The following is a 26,272-nucleotide window of genomic DNA, read 5'->3' on the forward strand; positions in this document are numbered from 1 at the left end:
CCCAAAAGACTGCACCACTCTCCTGTTTCGAAAAGGGAAGCATGTGACCAGACTTTCCATCAGCCTCCGCCAATCAGAAAAAAAGCTTTGGTATGCAAACGGTTGCTTCTAATAAGATGAGGCTAATCAACAGGTCTGGCAACATGCTTCCCCATCAGAAGCCATTTTGAAAAGAGGACAGGTGTTAAAGAGAACCTGTCATGTAAAATAAAAAAAAAAAACATTATTAACCTGCAGCTATTGGGTAATCTACAGGTTAACAGAGTTCAAAGAGGCCAGGCAACCGAACTGAGAGCCCCGCTGCTGAGAGGAGATGAATTGTATTGCTCCTGGCAGGCTTCAGCTTTCAGCCATACAGATGTGTCGAGGTAGCTATTTAGGGAGGGCTAAATTAACCCTTCATGGTTGAGCCAGTGCTTTCCAAATTATTCCAGTGTTGCCAGCAACTCAAATGACCACACGGAGACGGCCGTACCTAAATAGAAAGTAGTATAATGGCATATTCTTCAGAGTTTTACACCCCGCCTCCCTTATCTTTGTACCTGATGAGAACAGTTTGGTTTCATGACAGCCCATGCCAATTATAAAAATTTATCTTACAACAACAAAAATTAAGAAACGAAACCTACAGAGGAATGGAGAAGTGAAACTTAAACTCTGATTTTAGTATTAACCCTTCACAGATGCATCCAGCAAGGCTTCAGGTGCTCAGCATTAGAGCCATCTGTCAGGCACTAGTGACTATAAACAGAGCGGTGACTGAAGCCCCTTCAGCTGCACACCTATGACTCAAAAGCTGGAGCCTGTAGGGAGGAATAAAGTTAATTTTCTCCTGGCAGCGGGGCTCTCAGTGCAGGCGCCTGGCAGCTTCAGGATATTAACCTGCAGATTAACCCAATATCTGCATGTTAATTGCATTTTTTTTTTACATGACAAGTTACCTTTAAGTCTGCGAGGAATTGCAGAAGGAGAACCTGTAATACTCATTAGTAAATGGCACAAAATCGTGTTCACAACATATTTGTTAAAATAAAGATAACACTAAGGCCTTCAATGAACAAGACAAAATTTGATCAGGCTCTGGACTTGCGTTCTCAAAAACGGTGAAAGACCAAGAGATGGGACTCGAAGAAATGTAAGCCCCTTTAAGGCCATGTTCACACACATTACACTACAACCACAGACTCAGGCTCAAGATTCCACCTCCCAAAGCACGTTCAGCCCGATACAGTAACACTAAGTAGCGCTAAACAGTTGCAGGGACTGGAACAAAAGAAGACCCCTGATAACTAGGAATCGGAGGAGTAAAGATCGACAAGGAGTAAAGATCTCTTTAGGAGGCTTCAGGGCCAAGAAACGTCAATACACCAAAGATTATGTGACAAGATACCCTATTAAAAATATCATTACATTATTTTTCACATTTTGCTTCCCAAATTCACTCTTAATAGAATACCCGTTCCAAATAAATATTGCTCTTCTTGTGCAAACCCCTGTATTTTCTCCATGAAAACAGTTATGTTGAAAAAAAAAACAAAACAAAGTGTCCATTTTTTAACCATTTTCAAAAATACGGTAGAGTACATCAGTAAATTTGGCCCCCATTTTTCTTTTGAGGTCTGTGCTAATGTGTTAAAAAATGTCTTCATCAGTCTCTGAGTCGTCACTTGTTCTGGTTAACTTCTCAAGCTCTTCCCCATCCTACAGGTAAAAAAGAAAGAAAAAACATTACAACAGAAAATAGGGAACTTCAGTGGGTAGATCCGCCCAAAAAATGTTTATGTAGGTGGCCACGAGCATTTATTTGCAGACCACCCAATATTTTAAAATGTCGAGCTAGTCCTCATATTACTCCGCAAGGACGATTTAAAACATTGTTACAAAAACAACAGCAAGGAGCCAACCATCAGAAACCTTCAGCGTCCACATAGAGAAGGCAGAGATGGTCTATTTGCATTTCTGCCTTCCATCTTGATCCCTGTACCAAGCACTTCCTCCTCCCATCCTAGTGATCATGTGATCACTGGGTATCGGGAGGGTGCAGTAGCTTTGCAGGGTAGTAAGGTGGTTGAATTTGTCCTGTAAACTAAGTCTAATAAGCCAATCCAAATTACAGTGAAAATCATCAATAATTAAAATTATTTAATTATTGAAATACCCTCCTAGAGGTCTGTTATGAGCTAGTGTGGGGCACAATGTGCAAGGTAAATCCTTAAAATAAGTTAATGAAGAAAAAGTAGGGAAAAATAAATAAATAAAAAGGAGAATGCAGCCTCCAGTCCAAACTGCTGTTTATAGTCAAGCCCTTGATGAAAGAAAACAACAAAACAGTCCGATATATATATATATATATATATATATATATATATATATATATATATATATATATATATATATAAATACTGTAATGATTGAAGAAAGGGAAACACCATTCATATTGTATCTTATTGGCATTTTTTGTGGATTCATTTTCCACAGATATCTGCAAAAATAATAACTACAAAAATAAAAATTACATAGCCACATTGCTGCTATACGTACGGAGCGATCCAGACTACATAGCCCGATTGTTATACTCCTGCTCGCTCAGGACTCATCTGGAATGCTGTGTCCAGTTCTGGACATTGAAAAACTGGAGAAAGTTCAGTGAAGAGTGACCAGGATGGTGAGCGGACTGCAAAGTATGTCCTATGACAAATGGTTAAAGGATCTGGGAATGTTCAGCTTCCAAAAAAGAGGGCTAAGAGGAGACTTACTAGCGGTCTACAAATATGTGAAGGGATGTCACTGTGTAGAGGGATCATCATTATTCTCATTTGCACATGGAAATGAGAAGCAAGCCAGACAGCAGAGACTCCCGTGGATCGCTAAACTAACAGGGTAAATGTGCTCCGCTCATGAATGTACAGACCCACAGACCTTGTGTTGCGCCATTTGTGTGCCCGCTTTTAGCCCTATAGTTTCTGTGACCAATGGGGATCTTTGTGCATAAGAGGGGCTACTTCACACAGAAAAATATCCTAACCGTTAAGTAATATATTACCTGGCATAAGTATTTCACTGCAATATTGTATGAATATTTATAATTGTCATGTTAAAAAGTTGCATAAACAAAAAAGTGAAGAAAAGAAAAAAAAAAAAAAAATACTTACACCACAAGAGTGTTCCCAAACATCTCCATTTACTATTTTTAACTTTTCCCGCTGTGGGGGGCCATTGGATTCTATTATTTGGCTTGCATTGTAAATATATATGGAGAGAAGAACCACAGGGGCTTGGAGAAAGAATTCCAGTGAGGGCTTAAAATTGAATACAAAAAATGACACAATTGTAATTATAACGGCTGTCACTTGTGCTGTGAGGACGTGAAACATATTGTCTCTGAATTTTAGTATAAAAGCCACTGACAACCCAACAAATGCAGTTGCAAAAATGAGAGCAATTGAAAATCCATTATGGCCATAAAAAAATCCACAGGCCTTTATTTTGTCGAAGTGCTCACTGTGAAGAGACAACGTGAGTCCATTGAACAAAACGCCAAACACGTAAAGTTTGCTGTTTTGAATAAAAATGCTCTCAGAAATCTGGTCCCCTTCTTTCAGGATTTTCTCATTGTAGATGTTTGCCAGAGCTGATATAAAACATTGCAGTAAAATCAGAAAGTGTCCAAATCCAAGAGGGATAAACTTCAATGTCTTTTGTATCGCTGGATTGCTGCTTTCATGGCTCTCGGCATCAGACTTTGCCACAAAAATGCAACTGTTGGACGGTATGGAATGGAAAATGTGGTGAACTTCATGGACGGAGACGTTTTTGTGAGCTCCATTCTGGGATGTGAGGCCCATTATGGATAGGAAAAGTATTAGGAGAGATGCCCACTGAACAAAAGAAAGGTGTCGCCTGAAAGAGAGAAAAAAAGGCCGAAACTATCAGTTTTTCAGGTTTTTTTTTTTTCTAAAAGGGAACATGCTTAAAAAAATAAGCTTTATTTTCATATTAAAGGTCATCAAAGACAAATACAATAAAGTTTTAGGGGCTTATTCATCATGACTGGGGTTGAGTATGCCAGTCTTACCGAAAGACTCAATTAGAGACTGGGGTAGACTTCTGGCATAAACACCGGCACATTTGCTGAATTTGATGGGTGGACCTATCCTTGCCCTGTCCAACCCAGGCTCATCTACAGTGATGCAAAAAATGTGGCAACTTTTCAATGTGTTTTAATTGTATAAGCCGACCCCTCTAAATTTGCACAGAAAACTGGGAAAACTTATTGACTCGCGTATAAGCCTAAGGTGGAAAATGTAGCAGCTACTGGTAAATTTCAAAAATAAAAATAGATACCAATAAAAGTAAAATTAATTGAGACATCAGTAGGTTAAATGTTTTTGAAATTCCAAATTGAATCAGGAGCCCCATATAATGCTCCATACCAGTCCAAGATGGCCCCATAAGATGCTCCATACAAAATGCACCCCATATAATTCTGCACAAAGGTTAATAATGCCCCATATGCTGCCCCATAAGATATTCCATAGATTATGCTCCCATAAAATGCTCCAAAGATTATGGCCCATATGCTGCCCCATAAAATGCTCCATAGATTATGCCCCCATATGCTGCTCCATAGTTTATGCCCCCATATGCTGCTCCATAGTTTATGCCACCATATATTGCTGCTCCATAGTTATGCCCCCATATATTGCTGCTCCATAGTTATGCCCCCATATATTGCTGCTCCATAGTTATGTCTCCATATATTGCTGCTCCATAATTATGCCCCCATAAAATGCTGCAAATAAAAAAAAAAAATGACACTCACCTCTCGTTGCTGGGGGCCCAGTGCCAGTGTCCTGAGCAGGCGGTGACAGGATCTGATGTTACCACTGGCTCAGGACCCCGGCACTGGCGATATTTACCGATCCCCACTCTATGGCTGCGCGTCGCTCTGTCCTCTCCTCCGCGTGCTGTCAGTGACTTCCAGGCAGCGGGCGTGGCGCGCATTAACTACGTCACCGCGCCCTCTGACCTGAATATCACAGACAGAGGACGCGGAGAGGACAGAGCAGCGCGCAGTGATGGACCCAGGACAGGTGAATATAGCTTATACTTACCCCCCCGGCGCGGTCGCTGCAGCCCCGCTTCTCTCTTAGTCTCAGGCTCCTTCCTTCAGCGGTCACGTGGTACCGCTCAATAAAGTCATAAATATGCATATGTTCATGACTTTAATGAGCGGTACCATGTGACCGCTGAAGGAAGGAGCCTGAACCGGGAGAAGCAGGGGGGCTGCAGAGACCGCGCCAGAGGGGGTAAGTATGACTTGACACCCCCGCCCCCCTCCCCCGCCGACCCCCTGGTATATGACTCGCATATAAGCCAAGCGGGGGACTTTCAGCCCCAAAAAATGGGCTGAAAATCTCGGCTTATACGTGAGTATATACAGTAAGTTTTCTGAGGTAAAAGCTTTTATGTTTTAATTTGTGTAGGTCATCCAGTAAATAAGAGAAATATAAAATGGCCAGAATAATATATACATTGAAGGTTACATACTTTAATATGATCCTGAAGAACAACGCAGTTGTAATTATAACAAAATTGGACAACAATACTGCCATAGCCTAAAAGGAGAAAGTAAAAAGAAAAAAACATTTAGAAGAAAAAAAAAAAAGATGAAAATAAAGTAATGCAAAGCATTTTCAATCAATTTTCAGGTAAACAAAAAAAAAAAAAAAAAAAAAAGAGAATGAAAGGTAATTCGTATAAAAAAAGACCTCCAATGAAAAGTACAATTCAAGAAGTATGCCACTACTTGGACAGCCCCCTCTCACACCCTACTCTAGGCCCTGATAAAATAACAAAGCCTATTATACTCACCTCCCGCAATGGCGCCATTCCAGCAGTGTCGGCACTTGCATTCCCCATGTTCTCGTGTGGTTGATATGACAGGTGAGCCTGGAGCGCAAACAGCGCTGGCATCACTGTCCCCACCTTCAGACAAACGGAACATCCAAGAAAAAGTCAGGGCTGGGGCTCTCTCTCACTTTCTCTTGATGTTGGGTTCGTCCGAAGGCGGGGACAGTGATGCCAACGCTGATCGCGCCAGGCTCACTTGTCATATCACACAAGAACACAGGAAACGCGAGTTCCAACACTGCTGTATTGGCGCCGGCATGGGAGGCGCGTATAAGCTTTTTTTTATAAAATTGGCGCCAAGTATTTAGATCAAGAAGGGGTGGTCCTAGTAGTGGAACAATCCCTTTAATATCATACCTATTAGAACCTCTTATTTACACATATGCATCCTACTGCCGCTTTTAGGGAAAGTTCAGAACTTGCAATGGTTAAGTGAATGCCTTCCAGAACTGTGTATGTATAATATTTCACATCACAATAAAAAATATACTTATCCCTTACTGGCTGTAGATAGGACAGGACGTAGAAAATTATAAGATTGTCTAAAAAGTAGAGAAACGCCGGCACAGCCCATTTCATGTACCGGCAGAATTCCTTCGCTGTAAAGTACGAGGAGCATCGCAATGATCGCTTTTCTGAAAAATACATAAAAGTACATAAAAAAAAATAGAACATGCAGTGAAAAAGATGGCAAAATGGAATACAAAGTCATAATACATTGCTATACAGTTGAGTAGTCCAGCTTCCAGACAGCATACCCTTATTTTAAGCAACACCCTGTTTTGTTATCCATTAACCCCTTACCAACTGTGTGATTTTTCTTTTATTTTTGTGCTTTCGTTTTTGCCCTACCCTTCTTCCAACACACGTAACCTTTATTTTTTTTTTCGACATAATTGTATTAGGAATTATTTTTTGCAAAACAAATTATAGATTTGAAATAATTATTTTATCCCTTGCTGATTTTGTAAGTTTGCCCACTGACAAAAACATGAGCAGTCTATAATTTTAAGGGTAGGATAATTTTAACATTGAGAGATAGAATATGCAAAATAAAATTCAGAAAATCACATTGTATAAATTATATACATTTGCATTTTGAAGTGAGAAATAAATATTTGATCCCTCTGGCAAACAAGTCTTAATACTTGCTGGCAAAACGCTTGTTGGCAAGCACAGCAGTCACACTTTTTTTGTAGTTGATGATGATGTTTTGCGCACCTGTCAGGAGGAATATTGGTCCACTCCTCTTTGCAGATCATCTCTAAATCATTATGATTTTGAGGCTGTTGGAGGTCACGTGTGTTGCTTACTTAAGAGAAACGAATATCTATTAAGTAGCAGCACATGTGACCGCATGCAGCAGTAGGAAACCGGTGGCTGACACTGCACGCTACTGAAGAGCAATGAATACTCACTCCTCTATGCGCGCAGTCCTGATGAGTATTCCGGCAACTGTGCTCTGTGTGAGCAGCGTATGACGTCCCTGCCATGCGCGGCTTACAAGCATAAAGCAGTTGCTGGCACTGGAGCAGGACAGTGCGAGGAAGCGCAGGAAGGCAAGTGTAATGGTTTGTTTTTTTTTGTTTTTTTTTAATATTTTCTGATGGGGCCATGCTTACCAAGATGAGGGCCATGCATACCAGAAAAGGGATGGGGCCATACTAGGATGAGATGGGGTCCCTGCATAAAAGGATAGGGATGGGACCATGCATACTAGGACAAGATGGGGGCCCTGCATACCAGGACGAGATAGGGCCCCATCATACCTGGATAGGGATAGGGCCATGCATACCAGGATAGGGATGAGGGATCCATGCATAACAGGATACAGATGAGGGATCCATGCATACCAAGATACAGGTGAGGGGGCCATGTGTATCAAGATGGGGATATTAAGTACAGAATTGACCACATTTTTTGCTTCAATTATTTTTTCCCCAATTTCCTCCTCTAAAACCAAGGTGCATCTTATGGTCCGATGCGTCTTATAGTCCAAAAAAATCCAAGAGGAGGGGACCAAAATTGCTCCTGACATGTGCGCAAATCTCATCATCAGCTACAAAAAACGTCTGACAGCTGTGCTTGCCAATAAGGGTTTTTGCCATCAAGTATTAAGTCTTGTTTGCCAGAGGGATCAAATACTTATTTCTCACTGCAAAATGCAAATGTATATAATTTATACAATGTGATTTTCTGGATTTTATTTTTCATATTCTATCTCTCAATATTAAAATTAACCTACCCTTAAAATTATAGACTGTTCATGTCTTTGCTACTGGGCAAACTTACAAAATCAGCAAGGGATCAAATATTTATTTCCCCCACTGTATATCAGCACATACGTTGGGTTTTAGAGACGATTTTAAATATAACGAAACCTCTCCCCCTCACTTATTTGTACGGTCATTAATGAAAAGATGATAGCCCTGTAAATTAACAGCACAATCATAGCTTTCGTCCAGCTATGTCCCAGTTATCCCCACCACATCATAATTTTTTTTCAACAGTATTAATACTAATTCCTCCATATTCTTGGTCAGGCTTCTTGCATCAGTGTACATGCACTTTATGTATTTCTTGGTTCCTCTATACCTGCTTAGGCTATTGACTGTCCTAACCCCTCCCCCATGCCACACACAATTTCATTACTTATGCACACTCTTCCCAAGCTATACAGTAATTGCCCACCCACCAGTCCATAGTTTAAACACTCCTCCAACCTTCTAGACATTCTTTCCCCCACCACATCTGCACACTCCCCATTCAGGTGCAGCCCAGCACTGGTGTAGATCCTATAGCCAATGGATCGCCCGCTAGGACCATGGGGTACTCGGTATCGGGCCGGTCAGTTCTTAAAGGGGATGTCACGGCAGCAGTGACCCAGTCCGTAGCCCTGGGCGTCCAATTAAATGGATATTTACAAGGAGATAAACTTTGTAACGTTTATAATAAAGTGTGCGTGACGCCACCTGTGGTATTCGGTCAGGGGACCGACGCTGCTATGAAGATCCTCTGGGATGGTGACAGGGTAGCAGAGATGGTTGAGCTCTCCACAGGTAGAGCTGTATCCCAGGGCAGCTTGGATGTAGATGTTAAAGGTGAAGTTGGAGAATGTGGTGCAGGGCAGGTGACGCAGGAATGATCAGAGGACACAGCTGGGTGCAGTTTTCAAAGCGTTACTCACAGTTCTGGTGCGTACAGATGCCCGCTTGGCACTGTGTCCTCCAGGTGAGGGGTTCAGCCAACTCCCAGTTAGATTGGGATGCACCTTTCCAGGACTCCTTTCTACATGTCCCTCTCCTGGCCGTCTCACTGTGCTGGTTTTCCTCCCTTCCTGCCTAACACCTCACAGTCAGTGTCCCGAGCCAGCAGCTGGAGCTTGACGGGCGACGTCCTCTCTGCGGCGCCATGCTCCTATAGGGCTGCCTTTTCAGTGAAATAACTCTGGCTGTAGCACCTAGAGGTGCCCCTGTCTCTGGCTTGCTAGCTCAGTCTGGTGATTCTTCACTAGTCTCAGGGGCTGGTACCCCACTGCGACCCGGTCCCTCCACCCGTTGAAGACAGGTAGATACAGGCCCCACGGATGGATCTCTCACTATCCCTAGGACCCCTTCTTCCTCTCCACTCCTGGAGCCTTTTCTTCTCTTTCCTTCTTCACTTTCTATTGTCTGGGGACAAGCTGCTGTCAGTCCCACTTCCCCTTCCAGACTGACCCTCTAATCTAATCGTTCTCTGATTACCACACTGACTCCTCCTCCCTCCTTCCTACCTTCTCCACCCACTCCCCCAACACCGTTTTCTACCCAGCCTGGGATGAGACCATCCTCCCTTAGGGTACATCCAGGGTGCCCTGCTGCAATAGTCTGTGTTGGGTGCAGGTGTTAGAGTCCTGGGTGGTGCTCCCTTCTTACCTGAGAGTGGGGTACCACACCTCTGGATGAGATGCAGTACCTCCTCTGTGGCGACTGAACCCTCAGGGGTCCCACACCAACAGAGAAGTCAGCCCAGTTTTCCAGAAACCCAAAACTCTCCTTCCTACACTATTTCATGTGCCAGTTATTCACCTCCTTAATCTCCCGCTACCTCTCTGGTTTGGTACAGGCATGTTCTTGCTTTAATCTTACAACCTAATTCACTGAAGTCATCTTTAAGGGCCTTCAAACTACCTCTAACTTTGCCATTTGTGCCGATGTGCACCATGACCTGAGTCCTTCCCAAACTTTTCCAGTAATCTGTTAACCCCATCAGCGATGTGTAAAACTCAAGCCCCAGGAAGACAACACATCATTCGGTCTTTGTGACAGACTGCCCTATCTATTCCTCTAATAACGGCATCCCCACTACCAACACCTATCTGGCCTGCCCTGGGTTCCTACTCCCCTCCTTACTGGAGCAGACACTTTCCAGCTTTCAGGGGACATGTCTTGCTTCAGCAGTGCTACTCCTGTACTGAAACTCCCCTCATCTGCCAACTAAACAAACTTGTTTGGGTGCGCCAGATCAATACTAGTCTCCCTGGTGCTCTTCCCTCTACCCTGCCTTCTGTCACCCAGGTAGCTGCCTCATTGTCCTGAAGCTCAGTACTATGATCCTACGATCCTTCCACAACTACCCTAGCGAGCACTTGCTCAGTGAGCAGCTAAACTCCTTTCCATATTGTCAATAGATGTCAGCATTGGCAGCTGTTCACTTAGATACAGTTCCTGGGTTTCCAAATGTACAACGTGCCCACACCTCATACAGCAGTATGCCCTTCAATCCGCTGGTCAAGGATTGCATACATGTGACAAGATGTACACTGGATGCCATTGTCAATCATGTAGCACATATTACTAATGGGGATTTCACAAGACAAAAATAAATAGGCAAGTAACTACAAACCATGAATGAATACAAGTTACTCCCGTCTAACCTCCCTGAAACCAAAGTCATTGAATCACAAATCACCCATTTAAAGGGGTTGTCCACTAATAGGACAACCACTGCTCGTACTCCCCGCTTGGTCCCAATAAAAACTTATACTTCCGTGCTGGCAGCGTTCTCGCAGTGTTGGCACTCACTCTCCACGGAGCCCTTGTGCGATTGGGGGCCAAGGTCACGTGTCGCAACAATCAGCGGTGGCGCCACTGTCCCCACCTTCGTACAAATTGAACATAAAGAGGAAGTCCGGGCTGCAGCTGATCTCTTGCTTCCTTTTCATGTTCAATTTGTCCAAAGTCGGGGACAGTGACGGCAGCGCTGATTGGGCGTCGGTGTCACAACAACCGCAAAAGGACTCTGGGGAGAGAATGCCAACACCACCCTTCAAGAACAGGAAATCTACTAAATAAACGGGCGGTACCTCTCATACGCATCAGCTGGGTTTCAGAGCATGAGAGTACCTCCAGACAGTCATTAACACAATCATCACCAATCTACATTTCTACACCCCTATGTAGTACACAACAACTAGTGGTAAGAAGGGAGTAAATATAAGGGTGCTGTCACGGGCTCTGTAAAATCCAGTTACCGGTAAGTGTCTAAAGGTACTGTCACACTTAGCGATGTACCAGCGATCCCGACCAGCGATATGACGCTGTCAGGATCGCTGGTACATCACTAAGTGGTCGCTAGTGAGCTGCCACATAGGCAGATCTCACCAGCGACATCGCTGGGGACGGGGGTCGCTACTTACCTGTCAGACACGGCGATCCTGCGTCCTCCCGCCCGCCTCCACGCGTCGCTCGTCGTCACAGCAGGAAGCGCCGCAGGAAGCTGACGACGAGAAACAGTCCTGAACGTTCTCGCGCGATCAGCGATAACCAGCAGGGGAGCCGGTCGTAGGTAAGTATCACACACAGCGATATCGCTAACATCGCTATAACGTCACTAGTTATAGCGATATCTCTTAGTGTGACTGGCCCTTAAGATTTTTCCCCTTTTCCCATGACAGCACCACCTGAGAGATTTATATTGACCAAGGCACCATAGGGAGGGATCACCACTTGTAACACCGTTTTCCCCAAAGGACAGGTCATCAGAAGACAGATTAAGTCAATAATGATTATAGAAGGTAGAAGGGGCAGACCATATCGCTGCCTTACATATCCTGTCGATCGACACCTCTGCCTTCTCAGCCCAGGAAGTTCCCATGGTCCTGATGGAATGAACCTTCAAGTTCTCTGGAACTGGTATATTACTAGAGGCGTATGCTCAGGGCTGTGGAGTCGGTAAGCCACAGTTGCGACTCCGACTCCTGGATTTTATCAGGCTCCGACTCAGACTCCGGCTCCTTCATAAATGGCCAATTCATAACAACAAATTTACTGTTGTAAAATATTAAACATCGTGCTTATTCAGTTTTTCACCATCATATAAGTAATCAGACCACTTAGAGCAAAAACTACATTTATTAGAATACAATTAGAATATAGCAAATAACTTTTATAAACTTTTCTAAACTGTAAGTAAATATGCAATAAACACTTTTATGCAGTTAATAAGAAGAAATCTATAAATTTGTCCTCAGAAAAAGTATTGCCTCTGTCAGATCCTCCTTCATGGATGCCCTCAAATCTGGTCTAATTATTTTGAGAGCAGAGAACAACCTCTCTACACTAACTTGTGTTGGTGGCAAAGCAGTAACCACTCGGGCAACATCTCTGACAATGTCAGGATACAGAGGAATCGCTTGTTGCCCTGTTATTTTTGATTTACGGTCAAATTTCTCAATTTTTTAGTGCACATGAAAAATTCTGCTGAAATGTACTGGCTGTGTTCCTTGATGGGGATGACTCCTCTTCTATGCGGGAACGCTTTGCACGGTCCTTGTGATCCAAATATTTTTCGAAATTATATTCTTCATCAGTTGATGAGGGTGAAGATGTGGCAGGACGACCAAATTCTTCTTGTTCCTCCTGACTGTTCTGCAACCCTTTCATTCTTACTGCTATTTCAAACAGAGCTTCTTTTCCTTTACTTAGCTGTTGATCATCTAGAAGAATCCGATGCATTGGGTCTACATAAACAGCTGCCAAAAGAATGTTATTTTGTAATAGTAGCTCCTCTCTCCGTTTCATTGATGTAGCAATGCCACTTGCAATTAACCCTCCTCTTTGGGACAGGCGAAACATCAGGTTCTTCCACTCCTTTAAGAAAATACCTGGAGTTAAGTCCTCTGCTTGTAATTTTTTAGTCACTGTAAATGGGTGCTCTAGCAATTTTTCCAGCTCAGTCACCTGACTCCACTGACTTTCATTTAGCGTCAGTTGAGGGTTAGCCATGTCTACAAGAAAGGTTTTCAGTTCAACCAAGCGCTGAATCATTAAGTAAGTACTGCCCCATCGTGTGGCTTGATCAATAATTGCCCCTTTTCCAGCACGTCTCTTCAAAATTGAGTCAACTTTAGGGGTTCTGGCAACAGTAGCCAATTTTCTCACCTTGCCAATCAGTGCAGCAGCATGTCCTTCTTGCAGACTGTGTCTTATAGCCAGCTGTAGCATATGCACAACACTGCGCATGTGATGAATGAAAGAACATATTGACACAGTTTCAACAAGATCTAAACTATCATGTTGCTGTTCATCTGAAGCAACTTCGGTTTGCTCCTCAGTTACAATACTGTGTTCCTCTATTTCAAACATTTCTGTGTCTGTGGACCCAGAATGTTCTTCTAGCTGCTGGTCACCATCATTACTCTCATTCATTAGCTTAATAGTACTTATCATATTTGAAGCATTGTCAGTTACGACAGAAAGAACTTGCTCTTTTTTAAGTTCATAGTCTTGCAGAACCTTTTCCACCAAGACCTGGAGAAACTCACTGGTGATGAGCTTTGGTGTCTTTTACTGCCAATGTCTTGGTAACTATTTCATTTTTGTCACAAACAAATTGGACATTGATGGCAAAATAGTTCACTCTGTGACGTGTGCAGGATTACTAATTTTCTAATACTCTCTCTCTCCAGAGAAACACCAAGCTTGCGGGCCATTTCCCCATTCAGACACATAAAAGCTGGTCGTGAAAATAATGAAATAGGCACACTATCCTTTACAACAAGCTCTATGATCTGTTTTTTAAATGTATCTACTGTCATTGTCACAGTAACTTTGTCACTGACAAAATATCTTGCAACTGATGGCTGCAAAGTTCTCTGCTCCTTTGTTTGGCTGGAAGAGCTGGGCACTGGTTCATTGGTTTGGATGCAGTCTTTCTCATCCACTGCTTTCAGTACTTCTGGATGAAAGCGCTGTAAATGTCTCTTTAGATTAGAAGCTCTGGTAGGAGCATTTTTATCTTTGCCTGAATATGCATTCATCTTGGCTTCACAGCATTTGTTTTCGTCTGGATCATTTGTCATACACTGACAGACATAATGTTTTCTATCTTGAGTGATGGTGAAATGTTCAAATACAGCTGATTTAATGTGATGCTTCTTTGACATTCTCAGGTTTTTAATTCTGCATTCACAATCCAAATGACAATTGTTTTTCCTAAAAAATTGTACAAAATTATTGCCAGGTCGTACAACTGATATAGTGGTCAGTAATACTGTTATTATTCCTCATATACTCACAGTTAACTGATGCAGTTTGTTGAAAGGATAATACTTCTTACAGTCTTCCTCTTCTGAGTAGCAGGCAGCTGTGAGATGCTTGGAAGACGCACACCTAGTATGATCTAGTCTAGAGGAGGAGCTTTACTACTAAGAATTTGCAACACATTTTCACTTTCAGTTTCATACATTGTAAGTAGGGGGGTTGGGGCAGCATGAGGTTAACCAAGTATAAGATTAGATAAGGGCAGTGGAGAACAGTGACACACAAGAAGTAAGAAATGTCTCTATCTCCAGCAGAACTGCTTATCACTGTTGTTCATAGTTTGATAGAACATATATATTTGAGTAACATTTATAAAATTCATATGAAAGTTCAATTATGAAATATTAATACATTTTTTTTTAAAGCTAGAGTCGGAGTCGGTACATTTCTACCGACTCCAACCAAAACTAACTCCGACTCCGACTCCACAGCCCTGCGTATGCTAAGCTAATAGTGTCCCTAATCCATCTAGCTATGGAACCCCTTGTTACTTTGAAACCTTTCCAAATGAATGACACGAATAAGGACTAACTTTCACCATCATTTTGAGATGGCTAAATAAATATTGTACCAGGACCCATTTAACATCTGGCAAATGAAGTCTCTGTTCTTCTGCATTTTTAGGTTGCTAAAAAAAGAGGGGAGAACAATGTCATGTCTCCTGTAAAAATTAGAGGCTACTTTTGGAAGATATGCTGGATCTGGTCTCAGTATAACTCTATCTTCCATGATCTATGTAAACAGGTGGTTGACTGTAAGTCACTGACACTGCAGGCTGATGTTAGGGCCACTAATATCACTGTCTTTAGTATGACTATCTTGGCTGGTAATTCCTCTAAGGGCTCAAAGCGAGATCTTGTTCGTGCTTCCAGGACCAGGTGGAGATCCCAAGGAGGCATTTTTGGGGCCGGTATTGGTCTTGATCTATCACACGCCTTAATAAACAATTATCCACCTATCTTCCTCTAGGTTCTAATTATATAGGGCCCCTAAAGCAGATACCTGCACCTTAAGGGTACTAGTGGCCAGGTCCATCTCCATACCATACCCTTTTCAATAAACTAATATGGCCTTTAATCGGAACTCTCCCACCCAAGGATTGTTCTGAAGTAGACAAGAATTTTGCCCATGTCCTACCATATATCCTAGTTGTTACTGGCTTCCTGCTCTCCAACAGGGTAGAGACTAAGGTCAAGGAGAAGCCCTTTTGGATTAATAGCGGCCTCTCAAACTCCAGGTCATCAAATGAAGGCCTGCCCTCTGGGGATGACAAACTGGGTGCTGCCTGTGGAGGTCAGGGATATCTGGGAGAATCCAGGGATCAGACAAGCACATCATCCTCATCCATAAGAACCATGGCCTCTTGGGCAAAAATGGAGGAATTAAAATGACATCTGCTCTTTCTTCCCGAATCTTCCTTAGTACTGCTGGAATCAACATTAACGTGGGAAAGGCATAGGCTAGTTTTAAGTCTCAGGGAATATGTAGTGCATCCACTGCATATGATCTCTCAGATTTAGAGAGCACAACTTTTTTTTGTTTTTTCGTTTCACTTGTTTGCCAACAGGTTTATTTCTAGCTGGGTCAGGCTGGCTCTGACTTGCATCAGCTGGTGATTGCAGTCCTCTATTCATCTGCCGATCATTAAAAAATACTCCAGATAAGGAACCGTTAAAACATCTCGTTCACGGAGATGTGCCGTTACCTCTAGAATAATCTTCATACATATCCTTGAGGCCATGGATGGACAGGAGAGTAGGGCCCTGTACTGAAAGTGCCTCTGATTTGCTTCTTTATATACAAGGCTACACTCCAATACTTCTGGTCTCTCACATGCATTGGGACATGGTAATAAGCATCCTTTAAGTCCAGGACACTCATAACAGCCTGGGAAAAGCATCTTTATAGTCGAACTTATAGACTCCATCTTGAAGGGCTTTTTGACCAGAAACTTGTTTAGTCCCTTCAGGTTGACTATAGTTTTGAAGTTATAGTTGGGTTTTCTTATCAGTAATGAGGGAGAATAGAATCCTTTCCCCTGCTGTTGAACCGGCACCTCCACTGAAACCTGTTTCTGTAGTAAGCCTAGTACTTCCGCTTCCAGAACTAATTGCCCCAAAGGAGTTCTGGGAGATGAAATCCGGAAGATGTGCTGGAGAGTAGACCCCTGAATTCTAGTTTCAGCACTGACTTTATTATGTTCAGAATCCAGGTATTGGATGAGATCTTCTCCGAGGCAGGCCGGAAGTGGGACAGCTTTCCTCCTACCTGGGGAAGACTGTCACTTAGAGGGCTTTATGGCCTCAGCAGAAAGGCCACCGAACAAGAAGCCTCTGCTTCTCAGCTGCCTATCCTTCCTTGTCCCTGTTATATCTAAACCTACGAAAGGAACTCATATTGTGGAATGGACACACTGGGAAATCCCTTTTTCGTATCTGTCGCTTTGTCCAAAATATCATCCAGTGCTTAGCCAAAAATATATTTTCCTTTGCATGGGATTGAGCATAATCTGGTTTTAGGTTGAGCATCCCCCGGCCAGTTCTTGAGCCACAATGCTCTACGGGCCACATTTGATAGATTCGATGACCAGGCTGTCAACCTGACAATCTGCAGAAGTATCAGCGAGCAAGGCAGCAGCTCCCTGCGTTAGTGGAAGATTTGCCAGGAACTTATCCCTAGGGGTGTTATTCCTGATTTGATCCTCGAGCTGTAGTAACCAAACCATCAAAGATCTGGCTGTGCACGTTGCTGGCTTTAATGCCCCTGCCGACGATTCCTATGCTTGTTTTAAGGGGGTCCCTAGGAGTGCCAAGATCTTCAAAAGGCAATGTAGACTTTTTACAGGACTTAACTACTGCAGCATCAATCTTAGGGGTCTTCTCCCATATGCCTGCTTCCTCCTCGTCAAAGGGGCACCTTCTTTTTGACTAAGATGATAGTGGACCCTTTCTCTCAGGTCTTTTACATTCCCTGTCAATAAGTATTTTAATCCTCTCATTGATTGTGAATCATCACCTTTTCTTTTGCTCTAAACACCCAAACATGATGTCCTGGACTGTTCTAGGGGGTCTTAGAATCCACAATTCTCAGTTGTTCCAAGTTAAATTATAGACTTTCGGTCCATAGCAAAACCGGGGGTTTCTTCAGAAATTTTTTTTTAATGCAATCGGGACATAGTCTCTTTGTATATGTGCTGTGTAACCCATACCTGCTCAAAGCACATTCTTTATTATTTTGCTTGTCACAACATTTCATGGGCCTTTCCTAGTAAAAATGCATACAGAAAAGGGACCTATTTAATATGGTGAGCTTTCACAAAAATCACTCCCCATTCGGTTGATCAATCTAGGGGTACTGAGATGAAGGCTGGATCAGTTCACAAGAACATTCTCCCTTGGGGTTGGTAGATTCATGGCCTGCCCTGTTCCTCTGGCTGGTATCGCTGCTTGTCCGACTGTCATTGCTTCGTGCCTAGCAATGACACGCTGCTGGTGTTGTTGCTGCATATCCACGAAGGAGGACTGCTGCCAATGCCACCATTATACTGCAATTATCCTCACACACTGGGGATGGTCTAGGCACACCTCTGTCCGCCCTCTGGGTTTCCAGGGTCAATTATTACATTTGAATCCGGCGCGCTGTGCCCATGGAGCTTCTGCAAGCCCTGTGTATGCGTTACTGGGGTGCACCGTATCTTCCACAAGCGTACCCCGCATGCGCACAGCCTGGAAGCATGTCCCAATGCACTCAGCAGGGGGTATTCCAGTAGCCCCGACACCTCGTGTCGGCAAGAGACTTTCACCAAAAGGTCTCTGCCTGCATGGCACTTTGTGGCCAGTGGTACCTCACCCCTATGGAAGGCATCCCGTATTGGACACCCGCCAGACTTGGGTAAAGTCCGATGTACATCTCTCTTCCTAGGTTCCCTCAAGGACAAGAAACCAAACTGATGCGGAGGAGAGGTACCACTCCTATTCAGTAGGTTTCCTGTCCTTGATGGGCGGATACCCTCTCTCAGGTGGTGCGGTCATAGGAGAAGGGGAAAAACACATTTCTGAAGTATCAATTTTTTTTTCTCTTAAGTGTTTACCGTACATGATAATTTTACACTTTGGTACATTATACTTCTAAAGGTGGAACAATAGCAAATATACCTATTGTTTTTAATGGAGTTTTAGAAAAACTTTTAAAACATTTTTAACTTTGTTTTTAGTCCGCTGTGCTATATACTACAATACCACAATAATGTGGTACAAAGATGAAATAAAGGACAGTCACAGGATGCTCTTCACAGGAGCACTGTAATGGCAGGCACGGGGGCCTTCAGTAGGCCCATGAGTGCCTTGGCAAACCAACAGCACCGTACAATGGCTCTGCATGGGGGCCGAAGGGTGGGTGGAATGGTGTGCCCCCTGAAGCACGCACTTCAAATTCGGCTGTCAAAAATGGACACTGGAGGCATTAGTAGCATTGTACCAAATTCAACTCAATGGGACAACACTCCAGTATATTGCTCTAAAAAGATGGAGAACAGATAGGTGGAGCAATGTAAACATTGAAGAGGGTCCAGCACATAAGTGTTTTGGCCACTGCAAACAGCTGATCGCAGAGAATGCCAAGAAATGGATCCCCACCGATAAATATTGATGGCCAGTCTAGTGATAAGCCATTAATATTTTAGACAACACACTTAAATCTTCATGTATTCTATATACAAATTATTAGTTGGTACAGGTGCCATGTTCTATCCCATTCATTCTCTCTCATGGGGTTGGACACATGCTTGCATTGACATCAACATTGTGGAACCACGCTGTGTGTCTGTTGGGCTGGCATCTGATCAAGCTCAGTTTGAATATAGAGAAAGTGGGCGATGGTGGGCAGAGGGAGGGCAGTAACAAGACCACAGCAGGATTAGTTTGTAGCTTGTAACCATGGACATGCATTGGTCTGAATGGGAGTTAAAAACACAAAGAAATAGTCTAATCTTAATACATTATAACAAATTAATAAATTATAACCTAAATTTACAATCTAAATGCATTGAAGCACGATGGTCCATATTGTGATTATACATCATTGGTAAAGAGTGTAGTTCAAGGCAGAAATTAGGAGGTAAACAATGTTATGCATACAAAGGATTTAAAGGGAACCTGTCGGCAGGATTGGGCTTAATAACCTACAGACACTGTTAGGTTGGCGCCGTTATACTGATTAAAATGATACCTTGATTGATGAAATCCGTCTTGTGGTTGATTTTTAATCTTTATTTTCAGTTTTCAGTTAAGGAGATTCTCATGCTCCGGGGCGGCCTGTGGGGGGTCTTCATGTAGTGCTCTGCTTGAGTATTCATAATGCAGACTGCCGACAGGTCACTGATCCCTCACTGACCTGCCCCCTATTTTACATGCTGTATAACTTATTGTTTGGGGAAAATAAAAATAATTCCATTCATCACCGGATCTATAATATCCATATACCGTATATACTCGTGTATAAGCCGACCCGTGTATAAGCCGACTCCCCTCATTTTGCCACAAAAAACTGGGAAAACGTATTGACTCGCGTATAAGCTGAGGGTTAATGGTGGTCCAAGAAGATACTCCATAGATAAAACCCCTCCATATGCTGCTGCACAAGGGTTAATGGTGGCCCAAGATGCTCCATAAATACCCCCCATATGCTGCTGCACAAGGGTTAATGCTGCCCCATAAGATGCTCTATAAATACCCCCCATAATATGCTGCTGCACAAGGGTTAATGTTGCCCCATAAATACCCCCCATATGCTGCTCCAAAGGGTTAATGCTGCCCCATAAATACCCCCATATGTTGCTCCACGAGGGTTAATGCTGCCCCATAAATACCCCCCATATGCTGCTCTACAAGGGTTAATGCTGCCCCATAAGATGCTCCATAAATACCCCTTATTTGCTGCTGCAATAAAAAAAAAAAAAAATTACATACTGACCTCTGCGTCGTTGGGGGCCAAGTGCCGGTGTCCTGAGCCCCTGGCAGTGGTGATATTCGCCTGTCCCCGTTCCAAGCCGTGCACCGCTGTGTCTCCCGGATCTCTGCATTGACAGCAGAGGGCGCGCACTGACTACATCTTCGAGCCCTCTGCCGTCACAGCAGGAGGACCCGGAGACAGCGGTACACGGCTTGGAACGGGGACAGGTGAATATCACTCTGCCCCCGTCATACTCACCCCTCCTAGCGCAAGGTCTTCTCTGCAGCGGCAGCCCCTGCGTCTCCCTCTGCCGTGTGCTTCCTGCATTCAGATGGTCACGTGGTACCGCTAATTAAATATGCGCATATTCATGAGTTTAATGAGCGGTACCACGTGACCGCTGAATGCAGGAAGCAGACGGCAGAGGGAGACGCAGGGGCTGCAGAGAAGTGTCTCTGACCCACCCCCCGGTATATGACTTGCGAATAAGCCGAGAGGGGGACTTTCAGCCCACAAAAATGGGCTGAAAAATCTCAGCTTAAACACGAGTATATACGGTATTTATTTATATAAATTTGAGGAAAAAAAAATATTCCTTAAAATAGTGCTGGCGGCGCTTGCGCAGTTGCATTTATCGGATTGCTGATAGATGCTACTGCACAGGCGCGGCTGGTGCCATTTTGGTGGAGACAAAATTTTTTTTACTCAAGCAGAATGGCAGTGTCGCCTGCAGAGTAGTGTTCTGAATTATGCTACTGCGCAGGCGCCGCCAGTGTGATTTTGGAGGAAGAATTTTTGTTTCGTTTTTTCTCAAGAAATTTACATCACTAAATAAAATGAATATATGGATATATTACAGATCCTGTCAGGCTACAGCGCAGGCTCCGCGCGAATATAATTTTTTTTTTTACTCAAAAAAATAAGTTACAGTATGGAAAATAGAGGTCAGGCCACTGAGGGATCAGTGACCTGTTATAAGCCATACAAATGAATATGTAAAGCAGAGCACCGCATAACACCCCCCCCCCCCCCCATAGGCCGCTCCGGAGCACGAGCAGATCATTAACTACAAATAAAGATTGAAACAACCACAGGACAGATTTCATCAACCAAGGTATCATTTTAATCAGTATAACGGCACTGACCTGACACTGTCAATAGGTTACTGAGCACAATCCTGCTGACAGGTTCACTTTAAGGCTGGAGGACACACTAGTGACTTTAAAAACCGATCCGATTTTGTTCTTGCCAAATCGGACTAGTGTCAGGCAAGTGTCATGCATTTTTCATGCAAATAAAATCCCATTTTTAACACCTAGCATCCAATTTACATCCAAATGCAGTGCGATTGCCATCCGAGTGCCTTGGGAAATAATAAACAAGATCACTTAGTCAATCTGCTGCGGTTAGATTCTATTCAAGGCATACGATCTCTTTTCCCTTTTGTGGCCTTTAACTAAGAGCTCCGTAACATTCTTCTCTCATTTCCCCCTACATTCTTCTCTTTTTTTTTCGTTTTTATTCTGCCTCCTTTCTTGTTCTCTTGGCTACTGGTTTTTCCTTGCCCTGCTCCTTGATTTCAAGGACTGGTATGTTTATTATCATCCCAAACTATGAAGATTTTCAATGTTGTGCTCTTGCTGACAATGTAAAGTGGCATTTTTCAAGGTCCATTATTCAGTTTTTAATGCCTTCTGCTCTGTTGCACAGTATTTTTCGCAATAACTTGGCACACGGATTGCTCAGAATTATACTGTGCCATTTAATAACTTTAATAGGATAGATCTTAAAATGCACAGTACAGAAAGAAAACCGTGAACCCTGAAGTCACAGCTCCAGGTTACAACTGAAGTGTAACACTAATATACTGCGGAAAGCTTACCCTTCACAATGACTCGAACAGCCATTATCAGACAAAATACGAGTTTCACGGCTTCTGCGCACACATTTACTGTGGCGGGAACATAGTCGTATGTATTATCTGCAAAACACAAAGAACAAGTCTGCAACACGCTTATACAAATTCGGTGTCAAGGGCTCAAGTCCCACATTAAATTTTCATTTAAAAAAGTATATCAAACACACGACTGCATTAGATATAGATTTTTGTTAGCATACACCAAAAATTACCAAGCATTGTTGGACCTATAAAAAAAAAAACAAAAAAAAAACAATTATCCTGCATGTAAAAATGTAAGATTAGAACAGTTCGGTTGGCTACAGACCATCTGCCAAAGGAAAAGCTTTACAGAAAGCCAAAAAATGTACATTATCTGGCCTACATTTACAGAAAAATTTGAAAAATTGCAACTTTTCCAATCCATTATATACCATGTTTAAGAGTGTATCTTTATATAGGATAGGTGAAAACTTCTAGATCAACTGAAACCTGCCCCAATAACCAGCACAGGTCTCTTATATTGGCTAGAATAGAGCGACAGTGCACATACTCGACTGCCGCTCCATGCCAAACTGCTTGGTCTTGGCATTCCTATAAGGAATGAGTGGAGTGCTGGTCAGGCATGTGCACGGGGATAACAAAAGCCCCTCTTCTGGTGATTTGTGGGAGTTTCAGTAATCAAACCCCTAGTATCCAGTGAAAATGCAATAACTTGGTTTAACAGGAAAATGCCTTTAAAAGGGGGATGCCTGGTTTACAAACCCCAGATAAGGGTGTCCTAAATTAATGTCGGTTTTTATCTGCTCAACACCTCCACAATTAGCAAGAACAGACATTGGCTACAGAGCATCTGTGATTGTGGGGGACACAACACGCCCACGTAGTACTTCTGAATCCCTCGGACTTCAAAAAGTGTAGAATCACTTCTCATGGGAACGCAAATATTTACTAGAAAAGCTTGACAAATTTAGAACAGATCAAAACAGATTTCAGAGCTTTGCACATATATCAACTGACTAAAGGTAAGGGTTTCCATAAAAGTAGTGTAATGTCCCCATATTATACCCTAGTACGTTATGCCCTGTACATTCCACAGCTTTTCTAAAAAAAAAAAAAAAACAACTTTGCCTACATGGTGATACTCCTACCCCTTTTTCTTATCCATGTCTGTCTACCCTATCAGGTTACCGCTTTCATTTGTATCAGGTGCATGGGACTACTATTGTGCCAACATTATTTACTGCCTCTGTGTTAAGACTTTTTACCAAACTGTTGATTTGACCACTCAACATTTTTGCTCTCACTGGTTGATTTCTTCTTTCATTTCTGCCCAATGGTGGTCTGTTTCTCTTCCACTAAAAACTCCTTTGGCAGCATGTTGTGTGTTCACAGCAACAGCATCCAAATGCAAATGTGATACCTGGAATCAGCTCCAGACTTTTTACTTGCTTAAAATGATGATGCACTAACGAGGAAATAGCCTATGAATCCCACTAAAAAAGCTTTTGAGATATTGTTCATATTAAAGAGCTGTAATTCCTACTGTAACCCCTTACTCCAATTTGAATATGAATACCCACAAATTAAAGCTGAGAGTCTGCACTTTAATATACTGATAATATAACAATCTTAAATAGGTTTTGGAAAACTGCTAAAGTGCCAAAACCTGTGTCACTGTCCATATATTTCTGGATCTAACTGTATGTAGAGCAAAAGCAACATCATAACTTAAGAGGGGTTCACACAAAGTGGATGAACCTGTGGTATGTATCTAGTCAGTAACTAAGCTGTAAAATGCCAGCCATGGCTCCAAGTTTCCAGAGTAGTAGACAGAGGCATAACTTAAGTTATAGTGCTATAAATACAATTATATGTACATTAAACTTAAAAACAAGGTAGGAGCAGTATGCAGCTTCTGACAGTTATACAAGCAGCCAAAAGGGTCTAGTGACATCTGCAGTCCAAACCCGTAATAGAGATCAGCATTTCTCACTTTACAGACAAGTGCTCGCAAAAACAATCTCCACAATTCAGTACAAACTATACTTCTCAATATAAAAAAAGAAATAGACATCAGTAAGACGACAAGAAATGAAGCAGACCTATGGGCATTATAGTCATGGTCGAAAGTGTTTGCACCCTTGAAGTTGTTCCAGAAAATAAAAAAATATTTGGAATTGAGAGTCCTCATTTGTTGATACCTTTTATTGGCTAACTGAAAAGATGGTAACAAATTGCAAGCTTTCCAGACTACTCAGGTCTCTTCATCAGACATAGACTAATACAACATCGGAAGAGTCACATATTTATGCACAACAAAGCACAGAAATAACGCAATAGACGTGAAGCAGAACTATCATTATGGGAGAGAAAATAAAGCATTTATCCCAAAAAATTATAGCAATTACACATTTTGTTATACACTAATTTTATTTGTGCGTTTTAGTACACCACAACAAAAAAAGAAGAAAAAAAAAAAAAAAAAAAAAAAAAAAAGGCAAACTGGATATAACTTCATACAAAACCCAAATAATGGGACAAAATGGAAAATGGTTGGCAACTTTCCAAACTTCTGGGTAAACAACTTTGTTTCAAGCATGTGTTGCGCATTACTTACTACAGGTGAGTTTTAACAATTGTTGGCAATGTACTGTATATAAAAGTGTGTGTGTGTGTGTGTGTGTGTGTGTGTGTGTGTGTATCAAGCCACGCCCACTCCACGCACAAGGCTCCGTATAATATCTAATATATATATATATATATATATATATATATATATATATATATATATATATATATATATATATATATATATATATATACACACACATATATACACATATATACACACACACACACACACACATATACACATTTTATTACACATACATACATTACACATACATATACATACACTAGCTGCTGGCCCGATTCTAAAGCATAGGGTACTCTAGAATATGGCCAGTGGGAGATTAAAATAAAGAAAGTGATATACTCACCATCCAATGGCCCCAGGACTGTGTCCCTCCTCTCCACGCTCCCGGCATCTTCTGTTCCAAGTAATGCTTTGCGCCAAAGACCGCTGCTGACGTTACTCTCACGAGAGCTCAACGTCATCAGCGGTCTTTGGCGCAAAGCCTTACTGGGAACGGAAGATGCCGGGAGCGTGGAGAGGAGAGAAAAAGTCCAGAGGCCGTTGGAAGGCGAGTATATCACTCTTATTTTAACCCCTTCATGACAGCCAATACGTATATTTACTGACCTGAGATATAAGGGAATATCATCCCCATACAGGTGACAATCCAGCAGCTGTCGGCTGTCCACTATATCTGACAACTTGTGTATCACAAATGATTGGTGCTGGCACCATCCATATCTGTTTAACCCCTTAGTTGCTGCTGTCAAAAGTGACATCAAATAAATGGTTAATAGATTGTGGGGGCTTGCACTTTAATTGACACACCGAGATCATGATTGTGTGGTCCTGATGTTTGCCATAGCAGTTCATGGCCAAATAGCGGCCTTAGAGTCTCCCGGATATAGTGGTCAGTTCAGAAGTTAGCGACATTTAGGTGGTAAACAAGCACTTTTCCATTCCGACTATACCACTTTGCATTAATTCCTAAAAATCACCTGAAGGGTTAATAAACTACCTGACCTGACAGCAGTTTTCAATGTGTTAGGGGGAGCAGTTTTTAAAATGGTATAACGTTTGGGAATTTTCAATATATAGCACCCCTAAAGTCACTTCAAACTTGGATAGGTCCCTCAAAAAAAAATAAATTTTGTAAATTTCCTTGAAAGAATGAAAAATTACTACTACATTATTAAACCTCCTAAAAGGCTAACAAAATAAATTAGCGTTTAAATGGTGCTGATGTAAAGCAGACATGAGGGAAATGTTATTTATTAATGTTTTTCTGTGGTA

The 26,272-nt window shown here is 42.4% G+C and overlaps 1 protein-coding gene across 3 annotated transcripts in view; it reads right to left on the minus strand.

Moving 5' to 3' along the window:
- Positions 1–1,374: 1,374 nt before the first annotated feature.
- The window catches only part of SLC35A5 (solute carrier family 35 member A5), a 51,195-nt gene continuing 26,297 nt past the window's right edge, over positions 1,375–26,272 (minus strand). For all 3 annotated transcript variants that reach the window (XM_073563801.1, XM_073563800.1, XM_073563798.1), the window contains 5 exons: positions 22,327–22,425; positions 6,415–6,548; positions 5,551–5,618; positions 3,153–3,900; positions 1,375–1,701 (listed from right to left, as the gene is read on the minus strand). In XM_073563801.1, coding sequence (XP_073419902.1) covers positions 1,633–1,701; positions 3,153–3,900; positions 5,551–5,618; positions 6,415–6,548; positions 22,327–22,351 — 1,044 coding nt within the window. In that variant the 5' untranslated portion in view covers positions 22,352–22,425 and the 3' untranslated portion in view covers positions 1,375–1,632. The remainder of the gene's footprint in view (positions 1,702–3,152; positions 3,901–5,550; positions 5,619–6,414; positions 6,549–22,326; positions 22,426–26,272) is intronic.

Source organism: Dendrobates tinctorius, unplaced genomic scaffold (genome assembly GCF_039654945.1).
Source record: "Dendrobates tinctorius isolate UK_male_01 unplaced genomic scaffold, ASM3965494v1 ptg000398l, whole genome shotgun sequence".
NCBI lineage: Eukaryota > Metazoa > Chordata > Amphibia > Anura > Dendrobatidae > Dendrobates > Dendrobates tinctorius.